This window comes from Perna viridis, chromosome 1 (genome assembly GCF_037379345.1).
Source record: "Perna viridis isolate PV_CMFRI_1.1 ecotype Kerala chromosome 1, ASM3737934v1, whole genome shotgun sequence".
Taxonomy (NCBI): domain Eukaryota; kingdom Metazoa; phylum Mollusca; class Bivalvia; order Mytilida; family Mytilidae; genus Perna; species Perna viridis.
The window spans coordinates 25,670,177-25,691,045 of record NC_142445.1 but is presented as its reverse complement, the minus strand read 5'-3'; the positions used below and the strand labels follow the sequence as shown (position 1 = coordinate 25,691,045).

At 37.3% G+C, this 20,869-nt stretch overlaps 1 protein-coding gene across 1 annotated transcript in view; it reads right to left on the bottom strand.

Moving 5' to 3' along the window:
* The window catches only part of LOC148627958 (uncharacterized), a 166,940-nt gene that overhangs the window by 30,682 nt on the left and 115,389 nt on the right, over window positions 1-20,869 (bottom strand). The window contains exons 82-96 of the mRNA XM_088582284.1: window positions 20,286-20,519; window positions 19,394-19,755; window positions 18,444-18,801; window positions 17,847-18,143; window positions 11,265-17,489; window positions 10,148-10,281; window positions 8,778-8,928; window positions 7,981-8,258; window positions 5,949-7,551; window positions 5,143-5,604; window positions 4,567-4,857; window positions 3,400-3,541; window positions 2,135-2,796; window positions 1,868-1,974; window positions 351-519 (exon numbers count right to left, since the gene is read on the bottom strand). Coding sequence (XP_088438410.1) covers window positions 351-519; window positions 1,868-1,974; window positions 2,135-2,796; window positions 3,400-3,541; window positions 4,567-4,857; window positions 5,143-5,604; window positions 5,949-7,551; window positions 7,981-8,258; window positions 8,778-8,928; window positions 10,148-10,281; window positions 11,265-17,489; window positions 17,847-18,143; window positions 18,444-18,801; window positions 19,394-19,755; window positions 20,286-20,519 — 11,475 coding nt within the window. The remainder of the gene's footprint in view (window positions 1-350; window positions 520-1,867; window positions 1,975-2,134; window positions 2,797-3,399; window positions 3,542-4,566; window positions 4,858-5,142; window positions 5,605-5,948; window positions 7,552-7,980; window positions 8,259-8,777; window positions 8,929-10,147; window positions 10,282-11,264; window positions 17,490-17,846; window positions 18,144-18,443; window positions 18,802-19,393; window positions 19,756-20,285; window positions 20,520-20,869) is intronic.

The window sequence follows — 20,869 nt, the reverse complement described above, 5'->3', positions numbered from 1 at the left end:
ATCTTTTGTAAGAATTGATCATTCGAAGAAACAAGATAAGAATAAAACCTTTTACTTATTTTTTTCACTTTCTGCTCTCTAAGTAATAAAGAATAAAAAAAAAAGATAAAATTTGCCTATTGGTAAATCATCAATGCAGGGGGGATAACTCTGTCCAAAACACATTTTTCTAATAGTCTATCTTAAAGTTGTCCTGACTTAATGTAAATTTCAAACAGTGGTCTGTTTAAACTGGGAGGACTGCACTGAGTTGAAAAAAAATAATATATACAAGTGCACTCTATATGTAAAAATAGTTATTTTTATTCAAATTTTACTACATTTAATAACAATTTTACATTAATACTCACCAGGCTCTGTGGTGAAGCAGTCACAAGTTTCGTTGACACAAAGTCCATGGTCAGAACACTCCAGTTCACATCCTGCTCCAGTGAAACATGGATTACAGTGACAGAAATCATTGGCAGAGTTTACGTAACCATGGACACAAGGCTTGCTACAATCCTCGCTGTACCATCCCTATCATTAATAAAATTTTAAATGCAATTCTTGAGAACAAATATGTCGGCAAAGGGGTATAAGTGAAAAAACCAGTAAAGAGGTTCCAAGTCAACCACCAGATGATGCTACAAAATGCAATTCTTGAGAACAGATATAATGACAAAGGGGTATTAGTGAAAAAAACCAGTTAAGAGGTTCCAAGTCAACCATCATATGATGCCATATTAAGCCAATATCCAACATGTTACACTAATGTATTACAAGTATTTTTAATATTCTTGCTTATCATCATTTTAAGGGGAATCAAAGATGATTAATAGGATAATTTATTGGAAACATGAATAACTAAAATATTAACATGAGTGACAAAGAATGCCTAGATTTAACAAGTGTGCAGAACTTGTTTCGTGCACAAGTTCAATCCTCAAGCATTCTTGGCAAGAGTGATAATATTTCAGTTATTCACGACAACCAATTGATTATCCTATTTATTAAATATATTTTCTTCATAATTTATTGATATTTTCAATATGAATTTTACATTCTACCATTGGCCGATTGATATCAAAGTTGTGACATTTTTTCGGGAGAAAGTGCGAGAGTGAAATTACTGAATTTATTTCACAGTGTGAATTATTGAAATTTATTATACAGATAGGAGTGTTTTATCAAATGTTCCCAGTGAAAAAAATTTCGCTAATTCACACTGTAAAATAAATTCGGTAATTTCACTCTCAGACTTCCTCTTGCCAAAACTTTGAAATCAATCCACCGTTCACAAAATTTGAAATTTATGTTGAAAACAGCAACAAATAATCGGGAAATCTAAAAAAAATAAATAAGAAAATCAAGAACAAGTTCCATACACTCGTTAAATCTATGTGTTCTTCGGCACTCATGATCATATTTTAGTTATTCACTCATGCCAAGAATGCAGTAAGATTTAACTTGTGCGCGGAACAAGTTCTGCACACTTGTTAAATCTATGCAATCTTCGGCACTCGTGATCATATTTTGGTTATTCACTCCTTCCAATTAATTATCCTATTATTATTACACTAGGAACATTCCGTAAAACACTGCTATCTATATAGTGATATTTTAGATTGGATTATTTAAGTGATCATTTTCAGCTTCTACACTTGTTACTTCAAGCTCTTTTCTTCACTTGGTTTTTCTTCTTGATTTTATTGTTCCCATCTGTCCAAAAATGACTAAAATCTATTCAAATTATATTATATGTTGTTCATTATTGTGTTTAGTACCAAGTAATTTTCCAATAAAGTGGATACTGTTTATTAACTTCTATTATTAAACCCTATTAATTATCAATGCCTTCTCCATCTAGCAATTGATGCATACTTACAGGTTTACAGTCACATACTGGTATGTCTCTCCCTGTACCATTACAGATACCATTACCTACACATCCACCAGGGCAGTCTGGTATGTCACAGGCATCTCCTGTCCAACCTGCAAAAACACATTAAATCAAATTTGTGGTTTATCAAGCCTTTGAAAACCACGAAAAAATTATATCCCACCAACAATGACACTTTCACACTATGTGTTTTAGAATGTGATGAATATTTCACTTAAATTAGATATTTTCAGTAGCTTTGTACAATCTTACCTGGTATACATGTACATTGTTGTAGAGCAGTATTGCAGGTTCCATGTTGAGAGCAATCCTCTGTATCTCCTGGGCAACTCTGGACCTCACATTTAGATCCTCGCCAGGCTACATCACAAACACATGCATCATTAACACACTTCCCATGTCCATTACACTGTGCATTACAGCCAAGACCATTGTAACATGGGTGACATTGGCACTGTCCACTGTTAGGAGGTACCTGTGTACCATTCACACAAAGGTCATCACAAGCAGGTCCCATCCATCCAGGGATACAGTCCAGACAGATTGGGGGATCATGGGTAGAATTACAGGTTCCCCTGTTGTTGCAGTTCGGTTCACCAGGACAGTCAGGGATTTCACATCCTGAACCAGTCCATCCAGGGAAGCAGTCACAGTTGTGAGTGACAGAGTTACAGATTCCATGTTTGCTGCAGCTTTCCCCGATACCAGGACAACCAGGAGTGTCACATAGGTCTCCCCACCAGTTGACGTCACATTTACATTTCCCTCCAACAATTTTACCATGGTCAGAACATTCCGAGTCACAGTTGATTCCAGCCCAGCCAGGATGACATGTACAGTTGTTGACACCTGGGATGGTATCGCCATTAACACATGGTTCTTCACAGGCATGTCCATACCAGTCAGAATTACACCTTTAAAAATATAATGTATGTATTAAATAAAGCTTGGTTTATAGACACTCATCAGCAATATAAGAAGAAAAAATAGATAGGTCAGTATGCTTGTTTTTGAGATATAAGCATTTAAAATAGATTTCTCTATGTTTTTAGTACTGATTTTGTCTTAGTAGGTTTGATCTATTAAAAACAATGAAGAACAAGGATTTCATAAAAACTTCCCAAATATAGGTATGTTTAATAAAATTATGAAAAGAAAAGTGGGGGTTGCTAGGCAAAAAATATTAATGCTATACAATGGATAAAACCAGAGGAGTCCAAAAATCGCACAAAAATGTCTGAACATGACCAGCAAAAATCCTTAATATCAATATACATTTCTACAATGAATAATCACACACTTGTTCTACAAACTGTTCATATGACCAAATGATTAACGTAATTCATTTTTGAATTGAATAAAATGGAGCAGAATTTCAAGGACTAAAGCCACAATTTCAAACATGCAGTAATTTTAATTTTACATTTAATTTTGCAATAAACTTACACTGCTGTTTACAACTTAAATAAAATAATTTTCTTCAAAATACTTCAAAGAGTGATCATTAAAAATATTACCTGCAGACAGGTGGGTCTTCACCATCATCACACATACCATGATCATTACAGTCTGGGGTTCCAGCACAATCAGGATACTCACATCCAATCCCGGTCCACCCAGGTCTACATGTACATGTATGAGTAGCACTCTCACAACCACCTAGAAAAAGAACAAAGGTACTTAAAAAAGACTACCCATCATAGTTCTATAATCTGGGTATAGGCTACAGAATAATACATTAATTAAATTTGACCACTTGAAAAAAAAAAAAAAACCTTCGTCACTAACTGTAGACTTTCTTAATTTTGCTTTGATCATTTACCTATTAAGTACAGCCCTACCTTAAAACTCGGCAGAAGCATATAATTAGTGATTCAGGCATTTCTTAATATGATGAATAACCCCCTGGCTGGTTTTTAGACAGAACCATACTTAAAATGTTATTGAAATTGTAATAATCAACAATTTTTTGCATGATTTAGAACTCTAACAAATAGGCTTCTGGAACAGGGTTATGTTGCTACAAGATTGAAATCATCACTACATAAGTTTTATGGTTGTCATCATGAACTTGTGGATCGTTATGGTGTATCCATCTGCACCACGAAAACTGATTTATTCAACGGGTCATAGTTTTCCTTTCCTCGTTTGTCTACCCTGGACTTTTTATGAGCAACTCAGTGGGTGTTTCTAGAAAAGCAGAGGACGCTTAACCTACCGGTGCACCTGGTCCATGCTCCCATGAAGTTCGAGTTGCTCATTTGCTTTTGTTACTTTGTTAGTTACTTTATGTTCTTTGTTGTATATGTCTGTTGTCCATGTCTGGTCTTTGTCCCTGGATTACATTCTTTTGAATACCGCTATAACCTTGGTTTCCTTGATTACTCTCTTACTCATTAAATCTTAGAACTATCATTAAATTCCAATATTATTGAGGAATAACAGTTTATTTATTTTTTTTAATATTCTCAATGCTCATATTGCACTTGAAAATAATCCTGTACCACTTGATATAGGTGATCTCCTCATTGACAAAAAAGTAATTACAGTCATTCATAAATAAAATAGATTTTCATATCAATAAAATTGATGGTGACCTTTTGTCCTAATTTTTTTTTCAGGATATATCTTTCGGTCTTATTTTTTATTTAGTACTAAACATTATTATTGAAATCCTATTATACCTCTGTCAGAACAGTCTAGATTGAAGAGACCTGGACAACCTGGTATATCACATAGATCTCCCTTCCATCCTGTTACATAGTCGCATTTACATTTTCCACTTTCAATTTTACCATGCTCAGAACATTCAGAGTTACAGCCAAGTCCAGCAAAACCTGGATCACATTCACAGAGTCCAGAGTTGATAGGTGTCTCTGTTCCATTAACACAAGGGTCGTTACAGGCAGGTCCCATCCAATTACCAGTACAGTTTTGACAAAGTGGTGGGTCAAAGTTCCATTCATCACAAACCCCTAAAGTAAAGAAATATATCTATCTATTATTGTATAAATTTAAATATGAAAAAACGAAGCAAAAATGTGTAGCCCAAATTTCTGTTATGAGGGCCAATAAGAACGAGCGAATGATTTAATGTTACAGATTTTTAGATTTTCACACTAACATTTCAACTATTAGCAAGTAGATTTTTTTGTTTTTAACCCTCTTAATGCCACATTTTTTCCACCGGTTAGCGATGTATTTGTTTTGAATTCTTCATATATATTTTACCCATTGCAAACAATACTAATGCTACAAACCTCTATCATGACAGTTTGGTTCACCAGGACAGTCAGCAACATGGCATGCCACACCCATCCAACCAGCAAAGCACTCGCACATCATTTCTTCACTGTTACAATCACCATGGCCACTACACTCAATGTCAGTTGTAGGGTGACGAGGACATCCTGGCACTTCACAGTAAGTACCACTCCATCCCACCAAAGGATCACAGAAACACTTGTAGGCACTGTCACAAACACCATTTCCTGAACATTGAATGTTACATCCATCTCCATGGTAACAAGTCGTATTACATACACATTGTGTATTGTTTGCATTTGGGGCTCCATGAATACATGGGTCATTACATGCTGGTCCATACCAGCCAACATCACAGTTCATGCATTTTGGTGGAGAATATGTTGGATCGCAGTAACCTTGGTCATGACAGTTGGGTTCTCCTGGACAATCTGGGTCACCACATCCAGTCAGTTCATCTTAAATAACAATAATCAACTTTTTAGTGATGTTTGAAGACTTTCAAACATGTTCAAAATGAAATAAACAAAATTAGAGATTTCATTTTCTTTCAAGTTTTTAATGCCAATTACATTATATTTTTTGTACAATTGCTTACTTTGTCTTTTCAACAATCCTTTTTCAATCAAGTATCATTTTGTAGACATAAATCATGCTTTAAAATCTCTTCTTTAATTATTCTTTATCTGCATCATGTATCAATTCATTTTCCCATTGGTAGCAACAACCACAAAAAATCCCTTGGGTAAAATAACAATATCTTTTGATATAATTTGATATGCTTTCTAACTTTAAGATTTACCTGCCCATCCAGGTTCACAGTAACATTTCCCACTACCAGCCATACAGATACCATGGCCAGAACACTCATCAGATGTTTTAGATGGGCATCCAGGACGGGTACATTTATCTTCTTGCCAATTATCTGTACAGGTACATGTCCCAAGGGAGTTACAACTACCATGATCATTACATTCTGATTCACAGAACCTTCCAAGATGGCAGTCATCACATTGACATTCACCTCCTACACATTGACCTTGGCCATTGCATGTCTTTGAACAGTCATCTCCATGGTAACAGGGGTCACAAATACAGGTGCCTATAGATGTACAAGTCCCATGTCCGGAACAGGTTGTGTTGGCATGACATTGGCTGTCACATCTATGACCGACATAGTTACTATCACACTGACATGTGCCCCATTGAGAACATGTGCCATGGCCAGAACAGGTTGTAGTTGGATCACAATAATATTGACAATCACTGCCAACAAAACCAGAATTACATGTGCATGATCCTGATAAGAAAGTTCCACGACCATTGCAAAGGTTGGCACTAGCTTCACATAATGTACCGCTACTTCCATCTGTTGCTGGACTTATTCCATTTCCTCCAGATACAGACCGTTGGAATTTCAGAACCTTATGTGTATAGTTACCAGTGAAAGTCCTAATCCTACCCCCACCACCACCAGCCCTGTAATGCCTACGACAACAGTCAACGAAATAACAAGAACATGCACTTTCTGTTCCAGCACCATCACCTCCATCTGCATTTAAAATTCCCCATCCTTCAATAATTTCACTGTCCATCCACACAGAACCACCACTTCCTGCTCCTCCTGCTCCAGACCCTATACCTTTCATGTGAACCTGACCTTCCAAAAACATAGCATTTGAAGATACAACTCTGAATGCTGAACCTCCTGAGCCTGCATTACCATGTCTACAACTACCACCACCACTACCAGCAGTCCATGGAAGACATTTGTCATCATAAGTTGAGGAACTTCCAGTACAATAACTGCCGCATGAATTGTATCCATTTCCACCATGGCCTCCATGAGCAGCTCCACCCCCTGCATCATTACTGCATGTAGTACCTGCACCTGGTCCAGTTGCCTTTTCATACCCTTTTCCATCTCCAGTTATTATTCCAGCTTTTTCAACATCCATAATCCAGCTAACCAGAGACCCTGAATATGTAACCTCCACTGTACTGCTGTGCTGAACATGGAAATATTGAGTAAAAACATCAAGTCCTTCACTGGTAGTGTAATCATCATCAATCAGCTGAATTTTTCCTTGGTTCAGAACTGTCATGGTAGACAGATGGTATTTGCCGGGCAAAGGTGTGCCGATGTTGCCCATTGCAGAACCAGAATAATATAAGGCTGTTGTTCCTCTTGTGTACAAATGCTCCAGACCATACACATCTCCTTTAATGGTCATCACTTGTTCAACGTAGCTAGTAGGTGGGAAAATGACCTTTGACCCTTCTACTGTGTAAATGTTAGATCCTAGCCCATCACGAAGGCGATTATCGGCAATGTATAATGTGATACCATTACTAATGTAGAGCAGACCATTGGCTTCATGAATGTGGTCATAGTATATTGGAGTCTGTAAATACAAAAACTAAACATCATCAAGTTATGAAATGGAAAATATGTTGTAAAACTGGCACGTAATTAAATGATATTAATACGTCATGGCTAGCTGAACTAGAAAAAATGAAAAAAGCCCACTTTTATATACCCCCTCAACACCCCAGTTACATTATGGTAAAAATATATTAAAACAAAGCTGTGAAACGTTGATTCAATCTGAAATTAAATTCAACAATATGGCATTTTTAAGTTTCTGTCAAAATATCAAGTGGCTGTGATCACTACTTATAGTAAAAATTGTAAAGAAAAAGTTGTGGAGGGACAAAAGATAATTAGACAATTAGATGGACAGATAACAGTAATCACTAGATACATTTTGTCTAACCTACCACAAAACTAAACAGTTCGTTACCTATCAAGAAGAACTTGTTTTTGTTTTTACCTGTGTTGGAGCTGCACATGCCCTGTTGTTCAGGTGTATATTGTCAAGGTATACATTGTCTATATTTGTTCTGAATGAACATGTGTTGATGCTGCCTCTGTTCAGGTTGTCTATCCATAGCTCTCGCCATTCATCATCTCCTACGGTTAATTGAACATATACAGTGCCAGGACCACCAGGGTATGAGCCTCCCCCACCCGTCGCTATGACGTTTCCATTGAATAACATGTATTCTGATAGGTAGATTGATATTCTGCCTCCTGATCCTGCACCGTTTGCTGAAAAGTCAAATACCGTACGTTTCAGCATAATATAGTTGAAACTTAAAATGAGGGTCTGCCACAAGTAATGATAACTTAGATGACCTTCTCCCCCAAAACTTATTTATGATGTTATGCTAAGGATAACTTCACTCAATATATTCAATAAAATCTTTTTGTAGTGAAATAATGGGATGGTTAAAAAATTAATCAAAGTTGAATTCTATTGATTTTTTTTTAATACAGATCACTATATAACTAACCATCTAATTCTACTCTCCAGTTTTCAAACCTCTTTTATTTACATATTGGTTCTATAATCCTGAAAGGGGCATACTTTATATTTACAATATTTGGATATTTGATAAAAAGTTTATTCTAAGGTGAACTTGTTTATAACTAGCAATAACAAAGACATTAGTATTTACAGTACTTCATTTAGTTAATAAAATATCATAACATCAAATAATTTTATTTTTTTTTTGAAACAGTGAATATATTGACAAAAAAAGTAAAAACATTTGATCTCCTCCTTACATGAATGGCTTATGCCTCCATTAGCTGATGCTGTTCCATAACCTTTAAGATTTCCCAAGGTCATCATAATACTACCACCACTACCAGAACCACCATGGTAGGATGTCCCACTCAATCCTGTAGTTTTTATTGTACCATCAAGGCGTAATTCCTGTAATGTACAAATATATATCTTACAAAATACTATTTGGTCTCAGTCTTGTATTCTTTGCCCCCATAGGCTTCTATAGTATACCTTAAATTTTCATGATTTTTTAAAAAAATAGACAGGAGTTTTAATCTAACTCTTGACCATGTTTTTCAAATAAGGAAATGTCAAAAATAATTTTTAGGTCCATTTTAGAAAAAAAAGGGACAAACTTTGGTACACCAGGACAGGTCAAACTAAAAATAGACTTTTTTCTACTTTCACTTTTATTTTGAGTTCATAAAGTAGACCCCTTTTCTGAAGCATTATTTTTCATGAAAATACTGTTTCTTCTCAAAAACAATTTTTTTTTGTGTCATAGATTGATATTTACCCTGTACTTGTGATGACAAATGATAGTCATTTGGCAAGAAACAAAAACAGGAAAAGGCAAAAAAGAGGGCGCTATATTTTTTAGCTGCATGTTTTGACGTACATCCGCTCAGGAATATGTAATACAAGACTGATACCATTTAAGTTAGTAGACCTAGGGTAAGGGACACAACTCTTACAAATCATTGGAACGTTTGTATTTACCATTTTATACCAATCTAATGTAAGCATCAAAGTAGCCCGGACTGGTTTCATTCTGCTTCAAAGGGAAACTTGAAAGGCTTTGATGAAATTTTATATGATACAAACATTATAACTGATTTGAAGAGTTATGTCCCTTATGCCAGGTCTACCTTCTTAATTATCAAAATAACAAAGGTTAAGGAGGTAGACCTAGGGTAAGGGAAACAACTCATAAAAATCACTGGAACGTTTGTATTCAGCATTTTACATCAATCTTATGTAAGCATCTAATTAACTTGGATTCATTTTATTGTGCTTCAAATGAAAGCTTGAGAGGCTTAGGTGAAATTGTGTATGATGCAAACATATCACTGATTTCATGAGTTATGTCCCTTACCCTAGGTCTACCTCCTTAAAATAAAATTAAAATTAGAACATGTTAGTGAAAATGAACATAATATGGTCATTTCAAAACCAGATAAATGTTGCTGTTATCTTATCAATTACCCGGTAGGTAATAATTTTTAGCATAGTTCTCAGTAATATACTGAATAAAAGCATTTGTTTCTACATCTTGCTTCAGTGATTTTTTTTTTTAATCTTAATTGATAATTCATCAAAAAACAGCTTGAAGAAATGCAATGGCCAAACCATAAACCATAATCACCTCTGCAACGTTGATTGTAACATGACTGCCACCAGAGCCACCATACGATCCCCCACCTCCACTGCCTGGTTCTGTAGCCGACATAACACTGCCGTACTGACTTCCTGCTGTAGCACTGTCATGCCCATGGCCCCCTGTATGGTCAACAAAAACTGACAGTAGGTCAAGTGTTTCTCAAATATGCATGTTACAATTCAACTAAAACGTTATGCTGGTCATTTCCATGTGGACAACTTTTTTCCATTATGCTATGTGTAACTTCACCAAATTTTTTGTTGTCCTGTTGCATTCTATTCTATGTTTTGTCCCTTTGTTTGACTCATATTAATTCTGATATTTCTAGCCACAATAGTTCTAAGTCATCTCATTAAGTAGGATATAATTGAATTTATTTAGATCAGTCATGTGATCAGTTGCAGTATATATTTTTTTGCATGGCTTTGCAGTATCTGTAGATTTTAAATCTGTCTTAGTGAAACATATTATATAGTAAGCTTCCTTAGAATAATTTTTTTTCTACAGAAATGTATTGAATTAATATTTCATTTTTATATCAAAAGAAATAAATACAAATTGATTTCATTTACCTTATCCAAAATACAATCCCCAATTTATGCAGTAAGTTAACATGGGAGAGCAACTAAAATTGCTAAAAAGCTATGCCTCATCTATATGAAGCCACACACCAAATTTAAAATCAATCAATTCGGAACCAAGATTTTTGTGACGAAAAATTTCTCTATCATTCCATACAGTGAAAAATGGCTAAGACCCAGGAAACAGGATGTTGATATTGGTGAGCAACATATGCCCCATCTATATGAAGCCACACTCCAAATGTGAAACTAATCCATCCATTGGGATCCGAGATAATTGAGATGAAAATTTTACGGGACAGACAGAATGAAGGACAGACAAGGTAATTCCAATATACTACCTACTTGTTAAATAGGGTTATAACATGCCTTAAACAGACATTATATGTAGTCCCATCATACAATAAAAAATATATTGTGAACCTTTGTAAAGCAAATACCTGTCTTGACTAAACAAATCCATCAGTTCAAAAGGGTTGGTTTCGACAAGTTTTTATTGGATCAAAATAATTAGAACATACCTGCACTGCCATGTCCTGCTCCTGAAGCCCAGTCTGTTGAGTCACTACCTGTTCCTTGACCTTGACCTTTAGGATATCCATGTCCATCTCCTTGTACAGTTCCACCGTATTCAACAGTCATCCTAGTTGAATTCAACTTGACCTTTAAACTGTCAGTTTCCACAGTGCCACCATTTTTCACAGTAAATTTTCCTCCTGTTATGGTAGGGAAGAGAGGATCCATGGTAACCGTGATTAGACCTTTGTTATTAACAGTAATTGTTCCTATGGTTACAACCCCTGGAGTATAAGGATGTACTGATTTGTCTGTATACCACATGACCAATGATCTCAATTCACCTGTGTGAGCATGTTCAGAGAGAATAAGTTCTGCATTTCTCTCTATACAGATATTTTCTACTCCAACAAGTCTACCACTAAGAATGAACTTTTCAGTGGTAAGAATAAATTCAGTTGGTAATACAAGTTCTCCACCCACATCAACATGGAGACCACATGGAGCATCAAGGTAGGTGTGGGTTGATTCAACAAAGTGAACAATGACTTGTTGTCTGGACTGCACTCTGACCATTCCCTTTTTGTTCCCAGTAAGCTCATGAATCAAAACTGTCACATTATCTACACCATGTGGATGGTAGAAATGAATATATGAGTAGCCCTCTACTTCAACTTCATTGAATTCATAATAAATACTATTGTTTTCCATCACCATGGCTGGATTTATGGTGTTCAATGCTCCATTGTCCACAAGTAGTTTAGAATGTTCTGGTTCAATCATTGTCCTGTTGAGTCTGGGGTTGTATTTCAGTTCTCTGTACTGTGGTCCTCTCTGTGACTCATACTTGTAGATAGTACCTGGACCTCCAACTGATGACCCTGTACCACCATGTGATAGATACCTGCCTCCATACAAATTGAAAAATCCAACATGTAATGCAATACGGCCTCCACTACCTCCACCTCCTGAGCCAAAACCTTTCCCACCATTTACATTGATAGTTCCATGACCAGAAATGTTGTATGCTGTGATGAATATGCTCCCTCCACTACCGCCACCAGCAGAAGAGCTGGTAGCACTTGAACCCCCTGAACTGATCTCACCATCAATGTGGATATTTCTACCAACCATCATTTTGAGGAAACCTCCACCTGATCCACTGTTAGATCCAGCTCCTCCACTGCCAAGGTCCATAGGTGAAAACACAGATCCATATGGGTGAGAGTCATCAGACCCTCCTCCAACACCTCCATAACTACCGCCAGCATAGCCACTACCTACTCCTGGCCCTGTACTTGGGCCATGGCCTCTACCATCAAGGTTCAATTCTCCCTCTGGTTCAATGTCAAAGGCCCCTAGATCCATGTAACCATGATTCATAAGTACTGTTCCTTGGTATTTTACCTCCATAAAGGATGCTGTAATAGTGAAATCTGTCAAAATTTTTCTGAACTCTAAAGTTCCAAGTTTCTTGATGTTGATGGTTGGTAGTGCGAAATCGCCTTCCTCTGAGACAAAAACATATGTTCCATTATCAAGTAGTGCAGTTTGAGAGGTTGATGATACACTGACAACAGTGCCATCCTCAATGTAGAAATGGTGGACCCCTGTCATCAATCCATCTATTATTGTATTGATGCCCTGCATGTGAACTTCTGTTGGGAACACAATTTCACTTCCATAGTCAATAATGTAGCTCACTGGTGCCTCAGTGACATTTCTGATAGATTCAACATATTCAACAATCGCTTTTTGGTGACTTCTTAGATGCAGCTGTCCTGTACGATCACCAATAAACCTATGGATAATGATTTGAACAGGTTTATTAGGATGGTAAATTATTACTCTTGCAAATCCTGCTATTTCAACCTCATCAAATTCATAGTCAGTTGTTTCATTTACCATAATTACTGTTGGGACAGAGACCAAGTTACCATCATTGTCAATGTGAAGATAACGGTGATCAACTTGAAGGTAGGTATTATTTGTACCTTTCATGTACTTCAGTATTCTGTACTCTAAAGGTCTGAAGTTGTTTTCGACAAAAGTAGTTCCAGCTGCTCCACCATGAGTCAGTTCTGCTGCACTGCCACCATCACCACCATGGTTGGTGAACTTTCCTCCATAGCTGTACCTGTATCTACAGTGAACACCAATTCTGCCTCCTGAACCCCCTCCACCTGTTGAACCAGAACCATTTCCTCCTCTAACATTGATTTCCCCATGTCCTGTAAAGTTTGTGGTAAACATGTTGATACTTCCACCACTACCACCACCACTGTTGCCAGATTGCCCATTATTGCCTTGTAGAGCAAGTAAACCATTCAGTTCCATCCTTTGACTGATATTCCATAGAAGCAGCCCACCTCCATTGCCACCTACTCCACTCCCATTACCTCCACCACTGCCAAATATTGCAGGGTCATATACTGAATTGTAAGGTTCTGTTGGTAAGGATGGATTGGACCCACCACCATAACCACCATGGCTAGCACCATAACCTTGGCTACTTATAGTTCTTCCTGCACCTAATCCTTCCTCTGGCTTATGTCCATGACCATTCAGATGTAAAATTCCCCGACTCTCAATCCAAGCATAAGATGAATCTATGATGGCATCATTCATATACAGGTTGGCACCATACTTTACCCTAGTTTCACTGTTCCAAATGTGCATAGCTTTGGTGATTTTCAAAAAGCCAACAGTTCCTCCATTCTTAACTGTAAATGTGTCCCAAGCAAAGTTTCCTTCCTCTTTCACATTGTAGTATGTGCCATTTTCAACCAGTGCAGTGTATGCAGTTGAGTGGAATTCAATGTCTGTGGCATCTTCAACAAATAAATTGGCCACACCAGTTATCAAACCAGCAAATGTACTATCTGCTCCAAGCAAGTGGGTTTCTGCAGGCAAGTAAATCTCACCACCAGCTCTCAAGTCAAAACCACAAGGTGCTTCAGTTCTGTTGAATATAGCCTCTGTGATTTCAACAACCACATGTTGATCATTCTGAATTATTAGTACTCCGGTCTTGTCACCAATGAATCTTAGAATATCCACATCAACTCTGGTAGCATTGCTAGGATGGTAAATTTTAAGTCTAGTACTTCCTGTGAGCTCTGTTTCATTAAACACATAGTTGTATTTGTAATTCTCCATAATCAATGTTTCTGCTGGACTATACTTCCCACGATTGTCTGTATGCAAGTATTTATGATCAACATCAAAATAGGTCATGTTGTAAACTGAATTATATTTTTTCTTTCTGTAAGCAAGTGGTCGAGTATTCTCCTGTATGAATGTTGTTCCTGAAGCACCTACTTTAGCAGACTCGAATGTCCCACCACCATTTCCACCATAGTTATGGTATGTTCCTCCAAATGAATATCTCCATTCACAGTGAACACCAACTCTACCCCCAGAACCACCATAGCCATCACCAACACCATTACCACCAGCAACGTAGATGTCCCCATGTCCTGACATGTTAAGGGCAGTTATCAACAAACTACCTCCACTACCCCCACCAGCATGGCTTGACTGACCATCACCACCATTCAAAGTCAAGATTCCATTCAGTTCAAGAAGATCTCCAATTTCCCACACCAAGAATCCCCCTCCAGTCCCACCTGTACCCCCACCATTACCTCCACCACTGCCTGTGTACTCCATTGTGGGATAGGCTGTGCCATTTCCAGGTTTAAAGACAGAATTGTAAGGAACTCCACCAAAATCTGGGGATGGCCCACCACCCCAACCCCCATGACCTGCTCCACAACCCTTCCCTGAAACTGTCCAACCAGCACCACGACCGCTTTCAGCTGGATTACCAACAGCATCAAGGTTTAACTTTCCTTCAGCTTCCACACTACCATAGCTAGACCTAATAAGGGCAAGGTTCATCAACAGAAGCCCTTCATACTTGACATAGAATTTTGCAACTGTTATTGACAATGGATTAGTAATTTGAATAAAGTTAGCTATTGAATTTCTCATCACTTTCAAAATGGCCCACTCAAAATTTCCTTCTGTAGTCATTCTGTATCTTGTACCATTGGTAAGGAGAGCAGTATGGCCAGTAGAGAAGAATAAAACATCTGCACCTCTACGGATCAACAACTCTTCAATGCCTGTGATCAGACCGGCAAACCAATTTCTTCGACCAACCAGGTTTACAATTTCTGGGAACTGAACTTCAGACTTGGCATCAATTTTGAAACTGACAGGAGCATAAGTTTCATTTGAAACAGATTCGAATACTTCAACATAAAGGATTTGTTTCTGCCTTACATGAATCAATCCAGTCAAGTCACCCTGCATTTCATGGACAATAACTTCAACACCTTCACCAGACGGTGGGTAGTCAAAGATTACATTAGCATGGCCTCGAAGATCCATTTCATCAAAAGCATAATTAGTGGTAGCCCCTTCAGTAACACTTGAATACAGCCAAGGTTCTCCATGATTAACATAAAGATGTTTGTCAGTATGGTTGTTGTCAATCAAAATTCTACGATGATTACCAACCCTATTGGTCTCATTCAGTACTTTGTCATATTTGATATCCTCATAGTCTGGTCCCCTGTTTGTTTCTTCAATATACACAGTACCAGCAGCACCTGACTCCATTCCTCCTGATCCATGACCACCATAAGCATTCAAAAGGCCAGCAAATCTTCTGTCAAAGTGAATGAGAATGCCAATTCTACCTCCACTACCTCCTCCTCCCTTTCCTGTGCTTGATCCATTTCCTCCACTACAATCAACATGACCATATCCAGTGAAGTTTAGAGTCTCAATAACAATAGCACCACCGCTGCCACCACCAGCATTCAGACCTTGCCCATTCTCTCCCTGCATGGTTACCTCACCATCAATCCACAGATGAGTTCCGACCCTCCATACAAGATAACCTCCACCTCTGCCTCCTCTCCCTTTACCATTACCACCACCACTTCCTTCATGTTTAGGTACATAGACAGAATCATAGGGAATGCCACCAGTGTTTGGTTTGGGAGCTCCACCATGTCCACCATGGGCTGCTCCATAACCCAATGGTCCCTCTGTTGTTCCGTTTCCAGGTCCTGTTTCAGATCCATATCCCATGTAGTCTAGGTACAGAAAACCTTCACTTTCTACTACACCCTCTGCTGAGAAGATGGTACCATCAGTCATATAAACTCTGCCCTGGAACATAATATGGAACTTGATCAGCTGCAACACTAAATTTGCCTCTGTTTCTGTAAACCTAGCAACAGATCCTCTCTGGACTGTGAATATAGTCAGGCTGATGTTGCCTGGTTTTGTCATGTGTATGTATGATCCATTTTCTCTCAGTGCTGTTTGAGAAGTAGAATAAAATTCTACATCAGCACCCTCAGCAATGGTAAGATTTTGTACATTTGTCATTAGACCATGGAGTTCACTTCTGGTTCCTAGCATAATGACTGTGGATGGTAGGACAATTTCTGTTCCTTTCTCAACTTTATAGCTTACTGGAGCTACTGTATACCCTGTTGTAGATTCTTTGTATTCTACATGAATGACTTGTCCTTCCAATATATGCATCAGCCCAGTCCTATCTCCACTGAATTTATGTACCACAAGTTCTGATGATGATCCATATATCTGTAGCACAGCATGGTTGTTAGCCTCTAACTCATCAAACTCAAAGTCATGAATTCCATCATCAGTCATTATAATGGTTGGAGCTTTGTGATTTCTGTTGTCATTGTCAATGTACAACTTGACAAAACCATCTTTGTAAACTAGGCCTTCTGTTGTATTAACAAGTTCCTTTGCATTTAGACCTTGACTGTTGGAGTCGGTAAAATAGATAGTTCCTGCTGCACCATTTTTGTCATCATCAGTTCTTCCTGAACCACCATGGCCACCATAAGTCTTGTATTCTCCAGTATACTCTCTGAACCATGAAACGTGAGCAGCTATCCTGCCTCCACCTCCACCATGTCCAAGGTTGTGCCCATAGCCACCCTCTGTGGTTGCTAGACCATGTCCAGAGAAGTTTACAGCCACAATGTGAATGCTCCCACCGCTGCCACCACCACTGTTGTCATTTGTGGCATTGTTACCCAGACTCATCAGAATTCCATCCAGGTGAAGGTATCTAGCTACATCTATGTCAATAACACCTCCTCCTTGGCCTCCTGAGTTACCGCCTCCTTTACTGCCAGGATGTACAGGTTTCTTGTAGGATCCATAGCAACTGCCTGTATAAACAGAAGAGCAAAATTTTGCAAGTACCTTAAATGAAGAAGCATAAAACAAGAGAGTATGTAATTTAAAAAAAATCTTTAGGTTTTCAAATCTTTCAAATCGTCTAAAGTAATCAATTCAAACAGACTTTGTTTATCAAAGCTAAATTATGAAAATATTTTACCATATTCATTTTCCTCTATACTACAAACCAATTTGTTTTGACAGATACCTTTTTGTACTTGTTGAATATTGTCCAAGTTCATAGGCCCCTAAAGTTCATAAAAAAACTAGATTTGTGCTTACACCAGTAGTCATAAATAAGCTCAATCCTCTACAATTATTTTGTTTCCTCCTTTCCTTTTACATACTTGTAGAATAGTTAGTTTGAACATGACCACCACCATATCCACCATGGCTGCCTCCAACTCCTGCTCCACTACTGTCCACCACTCCATCCCCTGGTGATGCCCATACAACACTCCTTCCTGTTGTATTCAGTTTAGCCTCTCCTTCCATGTGTAATTTACCAGCTGCTATAGTGATGTTATCAGCAGTGATGTGGGAATCATACCTCATCATTAAATCAGAGACCTCTAGATCCAGGACTGTCTCATGGATGATTTCTGCCTTGGCTTCCATTGATAGATGACCAAATCCAAGGGTACCTAAAAGCAATATCCATATTTAACACCTAAAAAGCTATTACTGAAGTTCATGACAATCATTTTGTCATCTGATATATAATCCTGGTAAAATCTTTTAACGACACATAGCACAAATCATTTCTATCACAGGAATGGCTTTAAAAATATGAAGCATGTTACATTTAAAAAATAGAATATTTTTAATGCATTAGAAACATTGTAGACTTTCACAAAAGCTGAGAATAACAATAATACTTTTGAAGCCTCTATTGTAAGCTAGAAATGATTCCTCTCTGAAATACTTAAATCAATGAATTGTACCTCCAGGCAAGGTAACATACTGGCTTCCCATCCATCGACTGTTTGTAGCTGTCTCAGCTATATAAACAACCCTAGACTCATCCAGAGTCAGATTCATTACACCAGCAATGTGCCCATCCAGATCAAGAACCGGTATCTCATTTCCAATTAGTCTGAAGTCAGCTGATGCCCACAATTCACCTCCATACCTCACTATAAAGTTACATGGTGGGGAAGATCTCAAAACACCAAATTTATCAAACTCTACATAGAATTTCTGAAGATTCTGGATGTGGAGGTATCCAGACTTGTCTCCAAGGACAAGTCCAAGGTTTATCATATCTATAGTATCTCCTCCATCAGCTATTTCTAACATGACCTGTTGGAACACAAATTACAAAGTTAGAAATGAAGTATTTTTGATACCGCTATTCAAGTACACAATTCTTATACAAATGGTCCTATACTAACAGCCTCAAATTTATAACATCTCCTTGTAAATGGTAATCTGTACCTTTTTTCTTTAATCTTGTTGCCAGATATTTAAAAATATCCATCAAAACATTGGGAGTGATCGTGATATCACCAGGCCTTTGAATGAAAATGAAGTCACAAATCAATAGTTTGTGGTTGCACTACTTGATTTTTTGCTTTAAAATTTAAATAAAAGATTACCTATAAACAGAATAATACTAAATTTCAATTTTGAAATTTTTGAAAAGTCCCAAATGATATTGTCGTTAACAAAATTGAAAGTAACTATAATTCTATATTTACATGCATGACTTTAAGCCTAACACTTCACTTAATGTCTGTTCAGTGTTGATTTCTTATCAATTGTATAATTCAAAATTGGTAATTCTATTTTAAATGACACAATTCGTTCTAATATAGCTCTTGAAGTAACTATTTTCTAAGGCCATACGAATAAATCTGCTGATGATCAAATAATTTTGTTTTATTAACTCTACCTTATTGTTAAGCATCAGATGGTCAAAATTAAGATCAGCATCATTATCAATATCATCACCATTGGCAACTATCCTTGGATTTCTTTCATTCACAATCACAGGTTTTGGAGGGAACAAGTCCTTCCCGTCAAGGTATAGTCTACTCTGGTATGTAAAGAGGCCTGTTTTGTCCTCAACAAACACAGTCCCAGGACCACCCCTGTCTCCAGAAGTGGAGCCCTTTTCTCCATAAGCTAGTAATTGACCTCCATATTCATTGTCAAGTGAACTGTGAACAGCAATTCTACCTCCTGCTCCTCCTCCTGATGTATCATGTCCTTTACCACCAATAGCTGATAGTTTACCATGTCCTCTGAATGAACCTTAAAAAAACATATGTTACTGCTACATCAGTCTACCTTGTATATATTAAATTGCTTTAAATAAGTTTTGTTTTCTTTCATGTCAGTTTTGCATAACTATGAAAGCATACATTTCAAAAAACAAAAAATACATGATTACTTTTATCCTATGAATCTTTTTTACCACTAAAACTTTTTCATAAAGACACAATTTCAATGATTATAATTGTTATCAGCTGCATGATTTTTTTAAACACGCTTAGATATCATTTCAAGGTATGAAAACTTTAAGCACATTCTGAAATTCTTGTTTTACCAGCAAGTTATGATCTGTATAAAAATTCTCAGTTATTACAAGAGTTTCAATCAGCATTGGTTAGGCAATGTAACTTAACTTATCAAAGCCAAAATTTTTTTTTACCATTTCCAGATGACTTCAATGACATTTATTTCAACCATCATATAAATGCTTGCCAAATATAAAATAATACAAATAAGACAAAATATCATTGCAATTACAGCAAAAATAATGTAGGCAGAAATTTCAATACCTGTAATAATGCAGATGGAGCCACCACTACCACCACCAGCACCATTACTGGCATCTCCTCCATCAGCTTCAATTTTACCATCTGTAATCATTACAGCTCCCACTGTAATGTAAGCCTTGCCACCACCTCTACCTCCTGGATCACCACTAGTACTACTTCCTCCCTGACTTCCTGTCTCATTTGGTTTATACAATGATCCATAGGCGGCTCCACCATTACTTGATTGTCCTGGGGCTGTGAATGCAACCCATTTTTAATTTTCAAATTATTCACAATCAAATTTAGATAAAAATCCTCTATTTCAAATATAAATAACGATATCAAAAGGCAATTCAATATTGCTATTGTATCTCACAACTCCGAGGATAATGTAATCCATACTGAGGGTATTCTTTAAATACACTTCTTCCTTCTTTATTTCATTCTTTAAATCCATCTGCACCATGAAAACTGATTTATTCAACGGAGCATAGTTTTCCTTTCCTCGTTTGTCTACCCTGGACTTGACTTTTTATGAGCAACTCGGCAGGTGTTTCTAGAAAAGCAGCAGATGCTTACCCTACCGGTGCACCTAGTCCATGCTC